Source organism: Electrophorus electricus, chromosome 4, assembly GCF_013358815.1.
Source record: "Electrophorus electricus isolate fEleEle1 chromosome 4, fEleEle1.pri, whole genome shotgun sequence".
In the NCBI taxonomy this organism is placed as follows: Eukaryota; Metazoa; Chordata; class Actinopteri; order Gymnotiformes; family Gymnotidae; genus Electrophorus; species Electrophorus electricus.
In genome coordinates, this window is record NC_049538.1 from 1,254,725 (window position 1) to 1,267,855 (window position 13,131).

At 37.3% G+C, this 13,131-nt stretch overlaps 1 protein-coding gene across 1 annotated transcript; it reads right to left on the bottom strand.

Annotated features, from left to right (window-relative positions):
• Positions 1-1,494: 1,494 nt before the first annotated feature.
• On the bottom strand, positions 1,495-12,865 carry LOC118241144 (cytosolic phospholipase A2 gamma-like). Its single transcript, XM_035525058.1, has 14 exons — positions 12,759-12,865; positions 11,795-11,993; positions 11,583-11,688; positions 11,276-11,416; positions 10,516-10,617; positions 10,281-10,403; positions 9,913-10,032; positions 9,760-9,791; positions 9,394-9,412; positions 8,918-8,998; positions 8,110-8,264; positions 6,513-6,678; positions 6,196-6,349; positions 1,495-1,516 (listed from the first exon to the last, which is right to left on the bottom strand). The coding sequence occupies exons 1-14, from the start codon at positions 12,848-12,850 to the stop codon at positions 1,495-1,497; spliced, it is 1,512 nt and encodes a 503-aa protein (XP_035380951.1). The 5' UTR covers positions 12,851-12,865.
• Positions 12,866-13,131: the final 266 nt, after the last annotated feature.

Sequence of the window (13,131 nt, forward strand, 5' to 3'; positions counted from 1 at the left end):
AAATATACAACTCAATAATATTTATATTTAGACATCAGCAACCATTACCACACACAACACTCACAAATCTCTGCTGCTCCCTGATTGACTGTATAGCTTGGTCAGGAGAACCAGACAGAGAAGGTGGGGTGTTGGTGCAGGTGTTTCTCTAAAGTGCTGAAAGTGAAAGGTGAAAATGCTCCCACTGCTCTGAATTAAATGTGCATGATGGGACACATTGGCTAAATTCTGATGGGATTAGCCTGAATAACTGAAAGGAACTAAAAATCAGAAATGACCAAAGGAAGAATTAATTCTGGTTTTCTAAATATAGAGCATACACAGAAAACATATATTTTATAATGATACTTACAATACTAGGAGAAAAACTGAATGGATTCTTTATTTATTTAATGTGAGTGCCTTCTTTCTGTGTATGGCTGTAAAACTGAAAATGATTTCCAAAATTAGGAAACCCACATTTTCATACTTTTCTAGAGGAAGTCTTATCAAACATGCTTCTTGATGTAAAGGGCTTTTCAAAGGTTCAAGTGTGGCCCATACAGGTGAATACACTGGACTTGGGTAGCATTCCTATAATCTAGTTTCTAAATAGTGCAAAGAATCTCATCCTTGCCTAACAACATATCATAAAATAACACACACACACACACACACACACACACACACACACACACACACAATAATCATCATCATCATCATCATCATCATCATCATCATCATCACACGAACATAGGGAGGAGTCTAGGAAGAAAGGGCCATGCTACGACAGTCGTGTTTCTTGTCCCTGACTACTTTTCCCAGCAAACACCTGCCAGCAGCCCATCTGTGACACCATCCAGTTCCACCAATCACATCACTCTCATCCAATCTGCCTGCCCTGATTACTGAATGTGTCCTCCTGTCTCTCATTATGTCTGTTTGTAAGTATCTATGTTTTCATTCATTCATTGTGAAGTATTGCCATGTCTTTCCACTGTGTACTGAGCGTTACTTGTTCATGTCTGTCTGTTTTGTCTCCTGGATATCATCTCTGCCTAGTTCCTCTCGGGTTTGTTTGCTTTCTTGGACTGACCTGTGTTTTGTAAGTTTTGGACTGTTCTCTCATTTCTCCTTGCACCTGCCCCATATGGTTTGTTTTTGTTGTTTTAGGATTTTGACCTATGCATGTTCTCTGACTATGGCTGTGGATTATACTGCTGTAAATAAATCTAACTCTCGAGCTCCCATCTAGCGCGTGCCTAGTTCGTGTCTGTTGTATTACAATTTGTACTGAATACTTCTTCAATGCACTTAAAACGTTTATAAATCACTTCATACTGTGTGACTTTCCAGTGTCTATTTTCTATAGACTAGGGTGTGTCTCAAACGTCAAACCAGACATGTCATAACCCTTTCTGAGTCATACAGAGAAAATGATGGCTGTGTCATTAAATAATGCTTCTAATGCTTTTTCTTCTTCTGTAGTTGGGAGGCACTTTGTAAGTAAAGACTTCACAGTTTTCCTAAAGCTGTCCTACAGTTGGTACCACCATCATTCTCTCCTGATCTGGTTGATTTTCCATCATCTGAGAAAAAACATCAAGAGACAAATATAGTAATCTTGTCTCAACCAGTTGCTTGCAGAGCATTTTATACCCATGTAAAAATAAAAAATGAATATTTTTATATGTTCATAATTGAATGCCGTGGGAGACATCTCAGATTTAAACAGTTAGACAAAATTACCAACTGGCAGCCAGTTTGTCAGCTGATAGAGAAGGTTGATGAAATGGTCAAACACAACAAGCGACATCGACTCATGTGTGAGATGTTTAAAGAGGAATCTGTTCAGGATGATGACTAACTTCCAACACAGGAAAGGTTGAGAACTTGGGTTGTTTCTGAACCAAAAGGGAAGAAGCACCCATACCAGGACATACCAGTAAATGTTTCTGAAAAAAGGTGAGTGCTGGTCTGAGCATAAATAAACATTTATTCTGGGTTGATCCAAGTTTAAGAATCATGTGTATACAGTGAGTGAAATAAGTACTGAACGTAACATGAAATTCTCACCAGATATCAGTAACAACCCAACCAATTCACACATGCAAAGAAATCAAACCATAGATGTCCATAAATTGTTATGTATAATAATGTGAAATGACACAGGGAAAAAGTATTGAATACATGAAGAAAGAGAGGTGCAAAAAGCCATGGGAAGTCATGACACCAGCTGAAATCTATCAGTAATTAGCAAGCAATCCTGCCACTTAGTGCAAATTAATATCAGCTGGTTCAAGCGATGGCCTATAAAAAGATGTCTCATTACCAAAGTGCCACTCAAGAAACATCTCACGATGGGTAAAACCAGTAAGCTCATTATTAAGTTATTACACATAACTTAATTAATGGACATCTATGATTTCTTTGCATGTATGGATTGGATGGGTTGTTACTGACATCTGGTAAGAATTTGATGTCAATAGCATCTTTAGAAATATATTTACTTAGAAAATTGGTGACGTGTTCAATAATTATTTCACCCACTGTAAGTCACTTTAATTGGAAACAATATTGTTTCATGTTCATTTTCTTTCTCGGATCAGAAAACCCAGTTTATACTTATATAACTGTTGACAGAAGGGAAATGTTTTTAGCTTTGTTCAAATTCATTTTCATAGTTTTTCCTTGCTGCAATTTTTGAACTTTGCTTAAGTACCCCTTAATTATTAAGCAGATTGACATTAAGGTAAACTTTTAAAATAAAATTTGCCATATTTTTTACTTATGGAAAACATTTATAGATGCGTTCTTTTTAAAATATTGTTATTACAACTTCTGCTATATTTTACGTATAAGGTCACAAAGTATTATTACATAAAAAAAAATTATTTGTAAAATATAAAATTTTAAATGAATTAAATGTCTATTTTCTCTTTCACAAACCGCCTGCAATGCCACCATGAACTCCCAGTTGACAAACCCCGCAGTAAGAAATGGGGACTGGTGCTTATTGGGAAATGTCTGGGGTGTTTAACACAGCAGAGCAGACATCACATAAGTTATGCTTCTTGCATAGAACAGAACAGAAGGACACAGAACAGAAGGATAAGTACTATCCCATCTTCCAATGGTAAGTTACATGTTGTCATATATCATGCACAGGGTACATGATGATGCACTTGACTAATTAGTAAATATTTATATCCAGTTATGATCTGTGTGGGGATATACAGAAATGTTCCTTACAGTCCTGGTGACTCACATTCCTGCACTATTTAATGTTTCTTGTCCTATAATATTTGCTTTAAGATGTGAAATGCACTTAAATGGTTTGCTCATGGGGTGCAGGGTGTTGGTGTGGGTTGTGCCTTAACCTTGTCCCAGCAGGTCCACCTCACAGAGGACATTGTGTCCTGGTGTTATTAATGCTTTGATTATCTCTGAAGGAATGTTCTCAAAGCCTTAGGGAGTGAATCTTTCATTCCAACTAGAAGTTTCTGACAGGTGTATATGCTTGCTCAAATTATTCAAGTTGTATTCAGTCATAATTGGAAGTCACTTTTCACTCAGTTGCATACATATTTGCACACATAAATAGCAGGGTATATAGATAAGGCAATCAGGCAAAAAACCTGCAAGTGTTAATCTGGGCTTGGTGTGATGCTAGCAGCACAGAGGGAATGAGAGGCAAGCGTAAAATAAAGGAGTCCTTATTCTCCACGATTCAAATAAAGCAAAGCAACAGACTGCAAAGCAGTGGTAAAAAGACAACAGATATGATTAAGACATAGGCTTTCACTGTGAGGAAGAGCAGTAGGTAGCTTGGTAGCAATGTGCAGTCTGTTCTCAGTCCTCAGTCTATTGGTGTTACCTATATGTAGTTTCCAATGTAAGAAACCTGTTGGCTTAAATAAGGACAGGGAAAATAAGGAACAGGTGAGTAGAATTAATAGGCTGGTGATTGGGACCGGAACAGGTGTTGAGTGGGTATGTGCAGGAGTGGGCGTGTCCCTCCTGCTGGATGGCCAGTCTACTGTGACAGAACCCCCATGAGGATCCCTCCAGCCTCCTGGAGCATGGTCACCCAGGCCAATGAGCAGCAGGCTTCTGCAGATGTTCTCAGTGAAAGGAGGCAGTGAGGTTGGGATCCAGTATCTGGGAGACAATGTTCGTCTGGGCCATACCAGCCTATGAGCTACTGCAGCTGCCTGCCTCTCCATCTTGAATTGAGCAGAGCCTGCACCTTATAGGCAGGTCTTCCCTCCATCTCCAGCAGTCACGGCAGTGGTCCGAAGGGTCCTCATTGTCAGAGAGGCGTCCCTACACCACAGGCTTTAGGGACGACACATGGAAGGCCGATGATGCACGGCTGCTCCCCAACATCCTTATCCAATAAGTGAATTCATTAATACCGACTGAGTACAGTATAGGCATATTTCAGACTCAGCTTGCTTGCATGTCCCACCCAGCCGTCTTTTGTAGCAACCCATGCCTTGTCTCCAGTTTCATGACGTGGCAGAGCACAACTGTTGGTGAGTTTCCTTCCATATCTGTTCCCTGCGTTACACCACGTCTGGACAAGTTACAAACTACTGTCTATATATAATGTCTAATTGGTTCACATTTCTATTAAACACAATTAGGAGTGATTAACAATTTGTTTACAATAAGCATGAGGTGTGCAACAAACAAATTAAGTGATATGGATGAACAACAGATAATCTACTCATGTGGCTGTGGGAAGAAAAATGTTGGCTGTCCTGGTAAGGGTTTGATTCTGATGGAATTAGTTACTTGAAGTATCACAGGTGCTTGAAGTATAACCAAGCTTGACAGAGCTTCCTGCATTCCAATCTGTGAGTTTTATGACACCAAAGTAGAGGGGGAAGGGGCAGAAATCCAGGACAGCATGATACGTTATCAGCTAGGCTATTAATGTCTTTGATGCTCAGCATTATGGCACCAGAGGGGTCCTGTCTCCTGTCTCCGTGGCCCAGGTGTGAGAGAAAGCCTACCTTGACCAGGCCAGAGTTCCATCAGAGGGATAACTTGTCTATCTTCACTACAATATCAAACTCATCTGCTCAAGGCTGGGTGTGTCTTGTAGGTTTGAGGATCAGCAGGTTATGGGGGCCTGTTGGGTTTGAGCATTACTAGGCTGTGTTGGCCGGGTGGGCCTGATGGGACAAAGTATAGTCCTAATGCAGGAGAGATATGCACATAGTTTACATCCAGACCCAGCCAGAATGTTATACTGCTCTGACCAACCTTGTATACTGATGAATATGTTCAAACACCATATGGGGAACTAACTTTAAAATAAACACATAGTGGGGATCTGGGAATATAAAGTGCTCAGGGCAGTTCCAAATAGACAGGAGATGAGGGGAAACAGGAGAGGAATAAAAGGAAAGCTTCATATTGATCTAGGCAAAACTAATATAGGTGTTGTGTATCTACCTCTGCCTGCATTTCAATGACTTAATAGATTTGAAAGAACTACAATTTATATTTTAAAGTACTGATTAGAAAGCAAGTTTGTTGGGAATAACTGCAACCTTATCTTTCTGAAATCATGCAATTTATTTATGATTATGACTTTCTGATGTGACACCAAATAAACCAATACAAATACAGTAAAGATGTAACACACAGTTTAGATCAATTAAACTGAAACAACTCTGTTGCTCAATTGAGGCAGTTGGAGACAAAATGTGCTAGAATTCCAAAAAAAAAAATTAAAAAATCCATGTCCAACAATATACATGAATATTTGATTATGTACTAATATTTATATATGTCAGTTACATTAAAAGCAACTGTAGCAGTACAAACACCCCAATAAATTGTCAATAAAAGTTATGATGAGATTAATTGTGGCACCATCACTATCAAATTTATATACCCATTAATATCCATACATGAAATAACACTCACTGTGTATTAATATTCTTACATGTCAGTTAGTTAAAAGCAATAAACTGAAATTCCTGTACCAACAATAAGAAGTTGTATTCCTTATTCCAGAGATGTATGGCCAAAGAGTACTTATTAAAAAAGCAAACAACATCTATTTAATCAGACACAAAATGATTATAACCTTTTGTTGATTAATTAATAGAATGCTTATAGACTACCCAGTTATAAAGATGTATGTTGTCACATTCTCCAAAATAATGCATTTCTTAATTTGGTTTTGTTGTCCAATGCTTCTTCCTTTTAATGACTTCTTCTATCTCCTTCAGGAGTTTCTCCTTTGTGTTTGTGATATTTAGACCAGCTTTCTTCAAAAGATCATTGATCATTTTATCATTGTAAGACAACTGAAAGGTGTGATATATGTCTTTCCACATCTTAACTTCACCTGAGGAAACACAAACATCAGTCACTTACAGTATTGCTATTTTACAGTTACTTCAATTCATGATTAGAGAAACATGTTGTTTGCGCTTGTAGTTTGCATGCACAAGCTAGATAATGAAGCTGGATACACTTATGAAGGTCTGTTTACTGAATATTATAGTTACCTTTACAGTTAACAGTATTAAAAAGAGGGATGTGAATCACAACTGGAGCATTGGGGTTGTTCTTAAACACATAGAAGTCCTTTGGTTCTTCTTCATTCTCTGGGTGTTCAACTGTAGGGAACGGGATCTGAAGATCTTTACACATCTGAGCAGCTTTATCCACTGTCTATAAGGGGTAAAACAGAATGCCCCAAATTAGCTGTGTGTGACTGTGCATGTGTGTTTGTGTCTACAATAACAGTTCTAACTGAAATTTATAATCTTGTATGAACATATGAATTTATTGCATAATTAACTACTAAAATAGCTGTGGCTAAACAATAAAAAATCTTAAAAACACCACAAGCATTTGTAAAATATTTCATTTTTTTCCAACTCATGAGAATGAGCAAGAATCTTGTAGTGAAGATGGATTTTATGTTTAATATCTATTTTTTTTCCCAAGGCATCTTTATAGACTCCTGTACAGTTGTGCTATTAGCTTGGCCAGCTGGTCTGTCAGTAGGTTAGATGAGGGAGAAGCGTTGCATGAAAATTTAATTTTAGCTAAACTGCTTCTAAAATATTTCTAAATATATGAGCTAGATTAGAGATATTCATTCATCTTCTAAACCACTTATTCTAGTTCAGGTGTGTGAGGGACCATAGTCTATCCCAGCAGCACAGGGCACAAGGCAGGAACTGACCCAGAACACAGTAGGATTCCATCACAGGGCAGGAACCAACCCAGAACAGGGTCCATCATGAAAATGTATGTAATGTAAAGTTATGTAAACTTCTGACCACAACTGTATATGACCGCTCAGTCTGAGTACAGCTGATGTGCTCTTTAACATGAAATAGTACTTTTCCACTTTAAGCCTTTATACTGTCTATGACATTGCAACAAATTTCATTATTTAGCTAGATACATGGTGATGATGTCGCTAAATTATTTCACTAACAACAAACTGCACAAGACAGCTAAAACATTTAAAACTGCTAATGTTTTCCAGTCCCCAGTGAATAAAATGCCTCAGATGAGTACTCCTGGTTTCTGTTGTACTCCCTGGGCATAATGCTGGTATGTAAGATTTTAGCATTTCAGACCCTGAGATATAAAACTTATTCATGCTCGTGGTGCTGTGGTCTCATACCATGTTTTACCTAAATACCTGCCTATATAAACAAAAAGCCTGTTTACACTTGATCATTTCATATGTCACATCTGAGGCTTCCAGCCTGTCCCATAACGTCCCACTCCCCATAATGCCCCAGTCTGTTCTCAGTACCCAGTCTATTGGTGTTACCTGTATGTAGTTTCTCTTATTGTTTTCTTTAAATCTACCTGTGCCTGTTGATCATTGCAAAGTCTCTTTCAGCAGTTTGTATAGTGTCTAAGCTGTTCTGTTGTTTGTGCCTGATAGTTTTGGTTTTAAACTTTCTGCTCGTCCTACTCGGGTTTTTTTTTTTTTTTTTAACTGTAGGGTATCTTTAATATTTAAGTAAGTGTCTCTGTGTGTGTGTGTGTGTGTGCGTGTGTGTGTGCGTGTGTGTGTGCGTGTGTGTGTGCGCATGTGTGTGTGCGCGTGTGTGTCTGCACGTGTGTGTGTGTTACCTCAAAGGGATCTCCATCACTGAAGTCAAGGGAAATGATGAGGTCAACATTGCGTTCCTTTCTCAGTACAGAGAAATAGGGTGAGTTGAGTAACAGACCAGTGTCCTCATATTGTCTTGTCTTTGACTCTAGGATGCTGGGATGAACTTCATCAACTGTTAATGAAAGATAAAGAATACTAATTATATAAGATTAAGTTAGTTGTTCAGGCACTTTGTACAATTTCCTTTTTTGCTTCTAATAAATCAGGTTTCTACAATGGTGGGAGAAAATGGAGGAAATGAAGCAAGTCAGTAAGGTCCTGGTGAGTCTGTAAGTAGATATGACAGACAGCAATGATGGCAATGTTGGGCTACAAATTAATGTGGAAGGGTTACTAAAGTGATTGGATGAATCTTAAATTAGGATCTCCCAGATTAAAGATTAAAGAAAATCCATGTGTGAACCAGTGGAGGACATCACAAAATGTGAGTAACTAACTGACACAGACATACTATGGACTCTCAACAGAGAGGCTGTTAAATGACAGTTGGAGTCACTTCAGTCAATTGAGGTTTTATGATTCAATAAATAAAACCTTTCTACGGTAGAAGTCTGGCAAGAAGATTTTGTTTTGTTATGGATACCTTGCAACTTTAAAACTGGAATGTTAAAAATTGTTATCCATGATAAACACACACAATAATAATAAATATTTAATAAATATGAAATTGATAACCTTTACATAACCTTGAGGGAGACATAGACAAGATAGCCATTACACAAAAAAGCATCAAACCACAAAATGAAAAGTAGAATTATTTCCCACCTGTCATTTTGTAGAGAAAGTTGTAATGTGTTCCCCAGTCCCACTGCCAAACTTTCCTCATGCATTTAGCAATCACAATGCCTGACAAGATAAAATAGACAGATCGAGGCACTTCTACCTGATCTTAGTTCTGAATTTCAACAGGCACAAATTACCAGTAGAAAAAACAAATTGCATTTAATAACATAAATATTTAGAGTATATAGAATCACTCCAGAACAAGTCCTAATGTCTCTTGGTTAACAAGACCTTGTAACACATATCACATTTGGACAGAGCTGCCACCATTTTGTCTTGAACTAACATGATCTGTGTTTAATGGAGTTCTGGAGTTCTCTGTCACTTCCTGATGACATTTACCAGGCCTTGCCTTTATTCCACACTACAGGCTCTGGTAAAAATCAGAAGAAATCTGTTAACATTCATAGAATTGATTGAGCAGAGTTTGGCTTCTTGAATAAGATTTTATGAATTGCCACAGAATACTTGGTCATTCTAAAACAAAGGTTAAGAAAATTTAAAAAAAGGAAATCAGATTATAATGTAATAATAAATTAATTATTTGAATAATATTTATTTTACACTCAGTAAATGTCTTTTTTCATTAGTACTATGAAGAAACAGTATGAAACACCAGGAAAAGTAGTTGTTCTTCCATTCCTCCAGTGTATTTGTTTCACACAGGCTAATTGAATATTAAATGAAAGCAAGAATCACAATTTCTGCCATGAACACACAGAGGAAATACCAAAAAAAAAAAATTACCAAAAGAAGCCAAATCCCAAATCTTGCTGGAATTACTGGATGTGTGCAGCTCCTCTATCATAACTGTAGTTTCACACAGGATTAGGAAGAGATGTGTTAGTTTTACTTTCTGCCATGTACACACAAAAAGGAAATACATTACCAAAAGAAGTCCCTTACAAATCCAAGGTTCTAAAATCACATTGTTTAGAAAATCCATCAGTAATGCACAGCTCTGGGTCACTACTCACCCACTGTCTTTGGGAACCAGTGAGGGAGACAATCACACACTTTCAGTGTGTAGTTGCTTAAGATCTCATCTGTGATTGGTTCTTGAAGTTTTACCTCATTTCCTTCTTTATCATGCTTTTCTAAAGAAAATGTTTATCATGTGTATCTTTTTAAATGCCACTACAAACTAGTGATATAATAATAACTAAATAATAATACCTTATTATAAAAAGCCATATTGAATATTGGGTCAGCAGAACCCCATAATTATTAAGTTATTATATTAAATACTTATTTATTACTTCAGATTAGATGTTAGGAATGAAGATGTTAGTTTGAATAAGCATGCACTGTTCTTTGAATTATGAAATGTTTATATGAACACAACCTTTCAGTAATTCATTCATCTTGGTTATGTCATTTTTAAGATCCTCTCCATTGAAGAAGTGAAGATTCAACTCCAGGAGGGTATGCATCACCAGCTCATCATCATTGCTAGCTGATATATTTGCTAAAATAAACAGATTGACCTTTACAATTAGTGTTTGTTTTTTGTTTTGTTTTTTTCAGAATTGAGCTGTTAGGTGGATTGGGGCAGGATGCAAGTGCTGAGTAGAACTTACCTTTTAAAACTAAGTTTTTCAGACCTGTGCTCAATTTGAGTAGCCCCTTAAAAATTGTTTTTTTTATCTCTTCTCCATCAGCTAGTGCACTACCACACAAACCTGTAGATTCAAAAGAAATTAACATATGAGAGCTGTGTAAGATCCAATTTGATCATAAAATTAGCACATTTCAACAGAATAGTTACTGAGCACTTTCATCTTTTCTCCATTTCAAACTTACATCTGGTGGGAATGTGATGAAGTTTGACTCTAATGGTTTAACAACGTGAGAATTGCTTGGCTTGTGGTTAAATAATGAAAATTGTTGCAAGAATCAACAATATCAGTGATGTCATATAAAAAATAATAACAATAATAAAAGAAACAGACGAAAAATTGCACAAATGGAAATCCCTGTACTATAATGAGAGGGAATTCAGTTTGATTCATCAACATGTGCAGCTGGTAACTGTCAATTTGTTTTTGCAAACCTGGATATTAAAAACCATCTCAATAAAAAGACAAGCTGCACCTCTGAGCATGGCATAACAGGAGGCAATTTGTTTTAGATATATAAAATTATAGAAAATATACTGTCTTCTTTCTAAGAGCTTTGAAGGTTTAAACACAAAGTGTTTTGGTGTAAATCTCACTCCATAGAGGAAAGAGCAGCAGGTACTCTTAGAGGTATTAATCTGTTTCTTAAGCTTTATTTACAAAATTCATAAGAAGTGTAGAAGAGTGAAGGTTAAACCCCACCCCCTTTTTCAGGTATTACCTTGTATGTACAGCATGTCAAGCTCAGGCTGTTCCTCAGTTTTTGCCCCTTTCTCAAACCGACTTCCCAAACATTTGGAATCCACAAAGGCTCCGGTGAGGGAGTAGCCACACTCATGTGGAGTGATCTCAAACCAAGAGTCTATAAACAGACAATATAAACATTTAATTCTATCATACCCCTATACTCATGTAGTGATCTCAAACAAGCACCTACAAACTATAAAAATGTAATTCTACCCTAATCATATACCCATGCACATTCATACACATATATAAACACACATACACATGTGCATAAAAAATACCTTTACACAGTGTGTCATATTTGGACTTCTTATCAATCACTGTATAGATGGGATATGGGTTTTTAGTGTGCTGACCCCTCTGTTCTGTGAGAACTTGTTCATCAATCTGCAAAGACATTACAGACTGCAGTGTATACATCTTGAATCACTACATGAAAATAGCTCTTAAAAACGTACTTTCTGACTACTGGATCTGTGGACACTGTTCTTACCTCTTTCACTACACTAGACACAATTAATACTGCCCAGATATCGGTTATGCTGAAGTTGTCCTTTTCACACATTTTCCTTAATTTGCAGCATGTCTTGTGGTAGTTGACTTGATCACTCGTAAGTTTTTGGATGATGTTTTGTTTCACTGTCTCCATTTGTTTGGACCAGTCTGGTTCTTGGTACGCTGATGCCATGCACCTTCAGAGATCAGGGAGAATCACAAAGATTACATTAACAATAACAATGTTTATATTAAAAAGAATACAATTTTTACATTAAAAACAACATAATGTTTACATTAAAAAGGAACACAATTGTGACAGCATGGCCACCTCCTCCTTGACTCCTCCCCATGTCAGTGTGATGTGTGTGTGTGTGTGTGTGTGTGTGTGTGTGTGTATCTACCTGCTTATGCCTCTCGTTAGTTGGTTATGTGCTACACCTTTCTCTCATCATTAGCACGTATATTTAAGTGCTTGTATGTAAGTCAGTGTTTGTCAGTGTTTAACTCATATGCTTAGTATTGTAAGACTGTGTCTGCTGTGGTTTGCCTTGTATGGTAATCAGTCAAAGCAGTTTTCGTTCTTCATGTTTGCTGTTTGGTTCATCATGTTAATAAACGTCTGTGTCATGTGAACCATGGCTTGTATTTGCCTCCTGCCTTTCCACCCTCATCACAATATTTACATTAAAAAGGAACACAATGTTTTTAATGTAAAGGTACAACCTACAGGTCTCATATAATTGGATTTCTCCCTCAGGAATAGAGTTGACAAATATGGATACTAAATTGCTTTTGTTGAATGTGTACATTTAATTCATATTTGTTTATGTGCATTTTTGAAAGAATTAGTTTTTTTATAGAAATGAATGATGTGCCATATTCAGGATGAACACTGAGGTGCTGCTCTATGTGTGGACATAATTAAGAAGTTAGAATATCTAGATGTTCAGTATCAGTACCAAGTAGATCCAGAGACGCCACTGAGATACATGATGCAGTCTAGCAGTTTCTCTTCACTCAGCTGGCTCAGTGACCCCAGCAATCCAATCATAGCTCTCTCCCCACCACCAGAGCCCAGCACAGCAATGTTGGGTACCTCGTCCTGCAGTCATTAGAACACAACACACACCCTAAACCCACCACACATCTAGGAGACCCCCTGTCAGTCCACAAGCTTCAAACAGTTTTTGTAACACAGGCTTGTTGAAGACCAGGCACATTCACAGATATAATACTGATGGTCAACGTTTTGAAATATGTACAGATATTGTACAGATCTGAAGAGAATGACATAATGTTAGCATCAGCACTCCAATGTGACCACCCTATGAG

Bases quoted from the DNA above. Each gene is read 5' to 3' on its own strand.
- LOC118241144 (XM_035525058.1), bottom strand. From the start codon at position 12,850: ATGATTGGATTGCTGGGGTCACTGAGCCAGCTGAGTGAAGAGAAACTG. The intron at 11,689-11,794 runs GTAAGAACAGTG...ATGTCTTTGCAG, and splicing joins TGTCTAGTGTAGTGAAAGAG to ATTGATGAACAAGTTCTCAC. The intron at 10,033-10,280 runs GTTGTGTTCATA...CATTTTCTTTAG, and splicing joins GATGAATGAATTACTGAAAG to AAAAGCATGATAAAGAAGGA.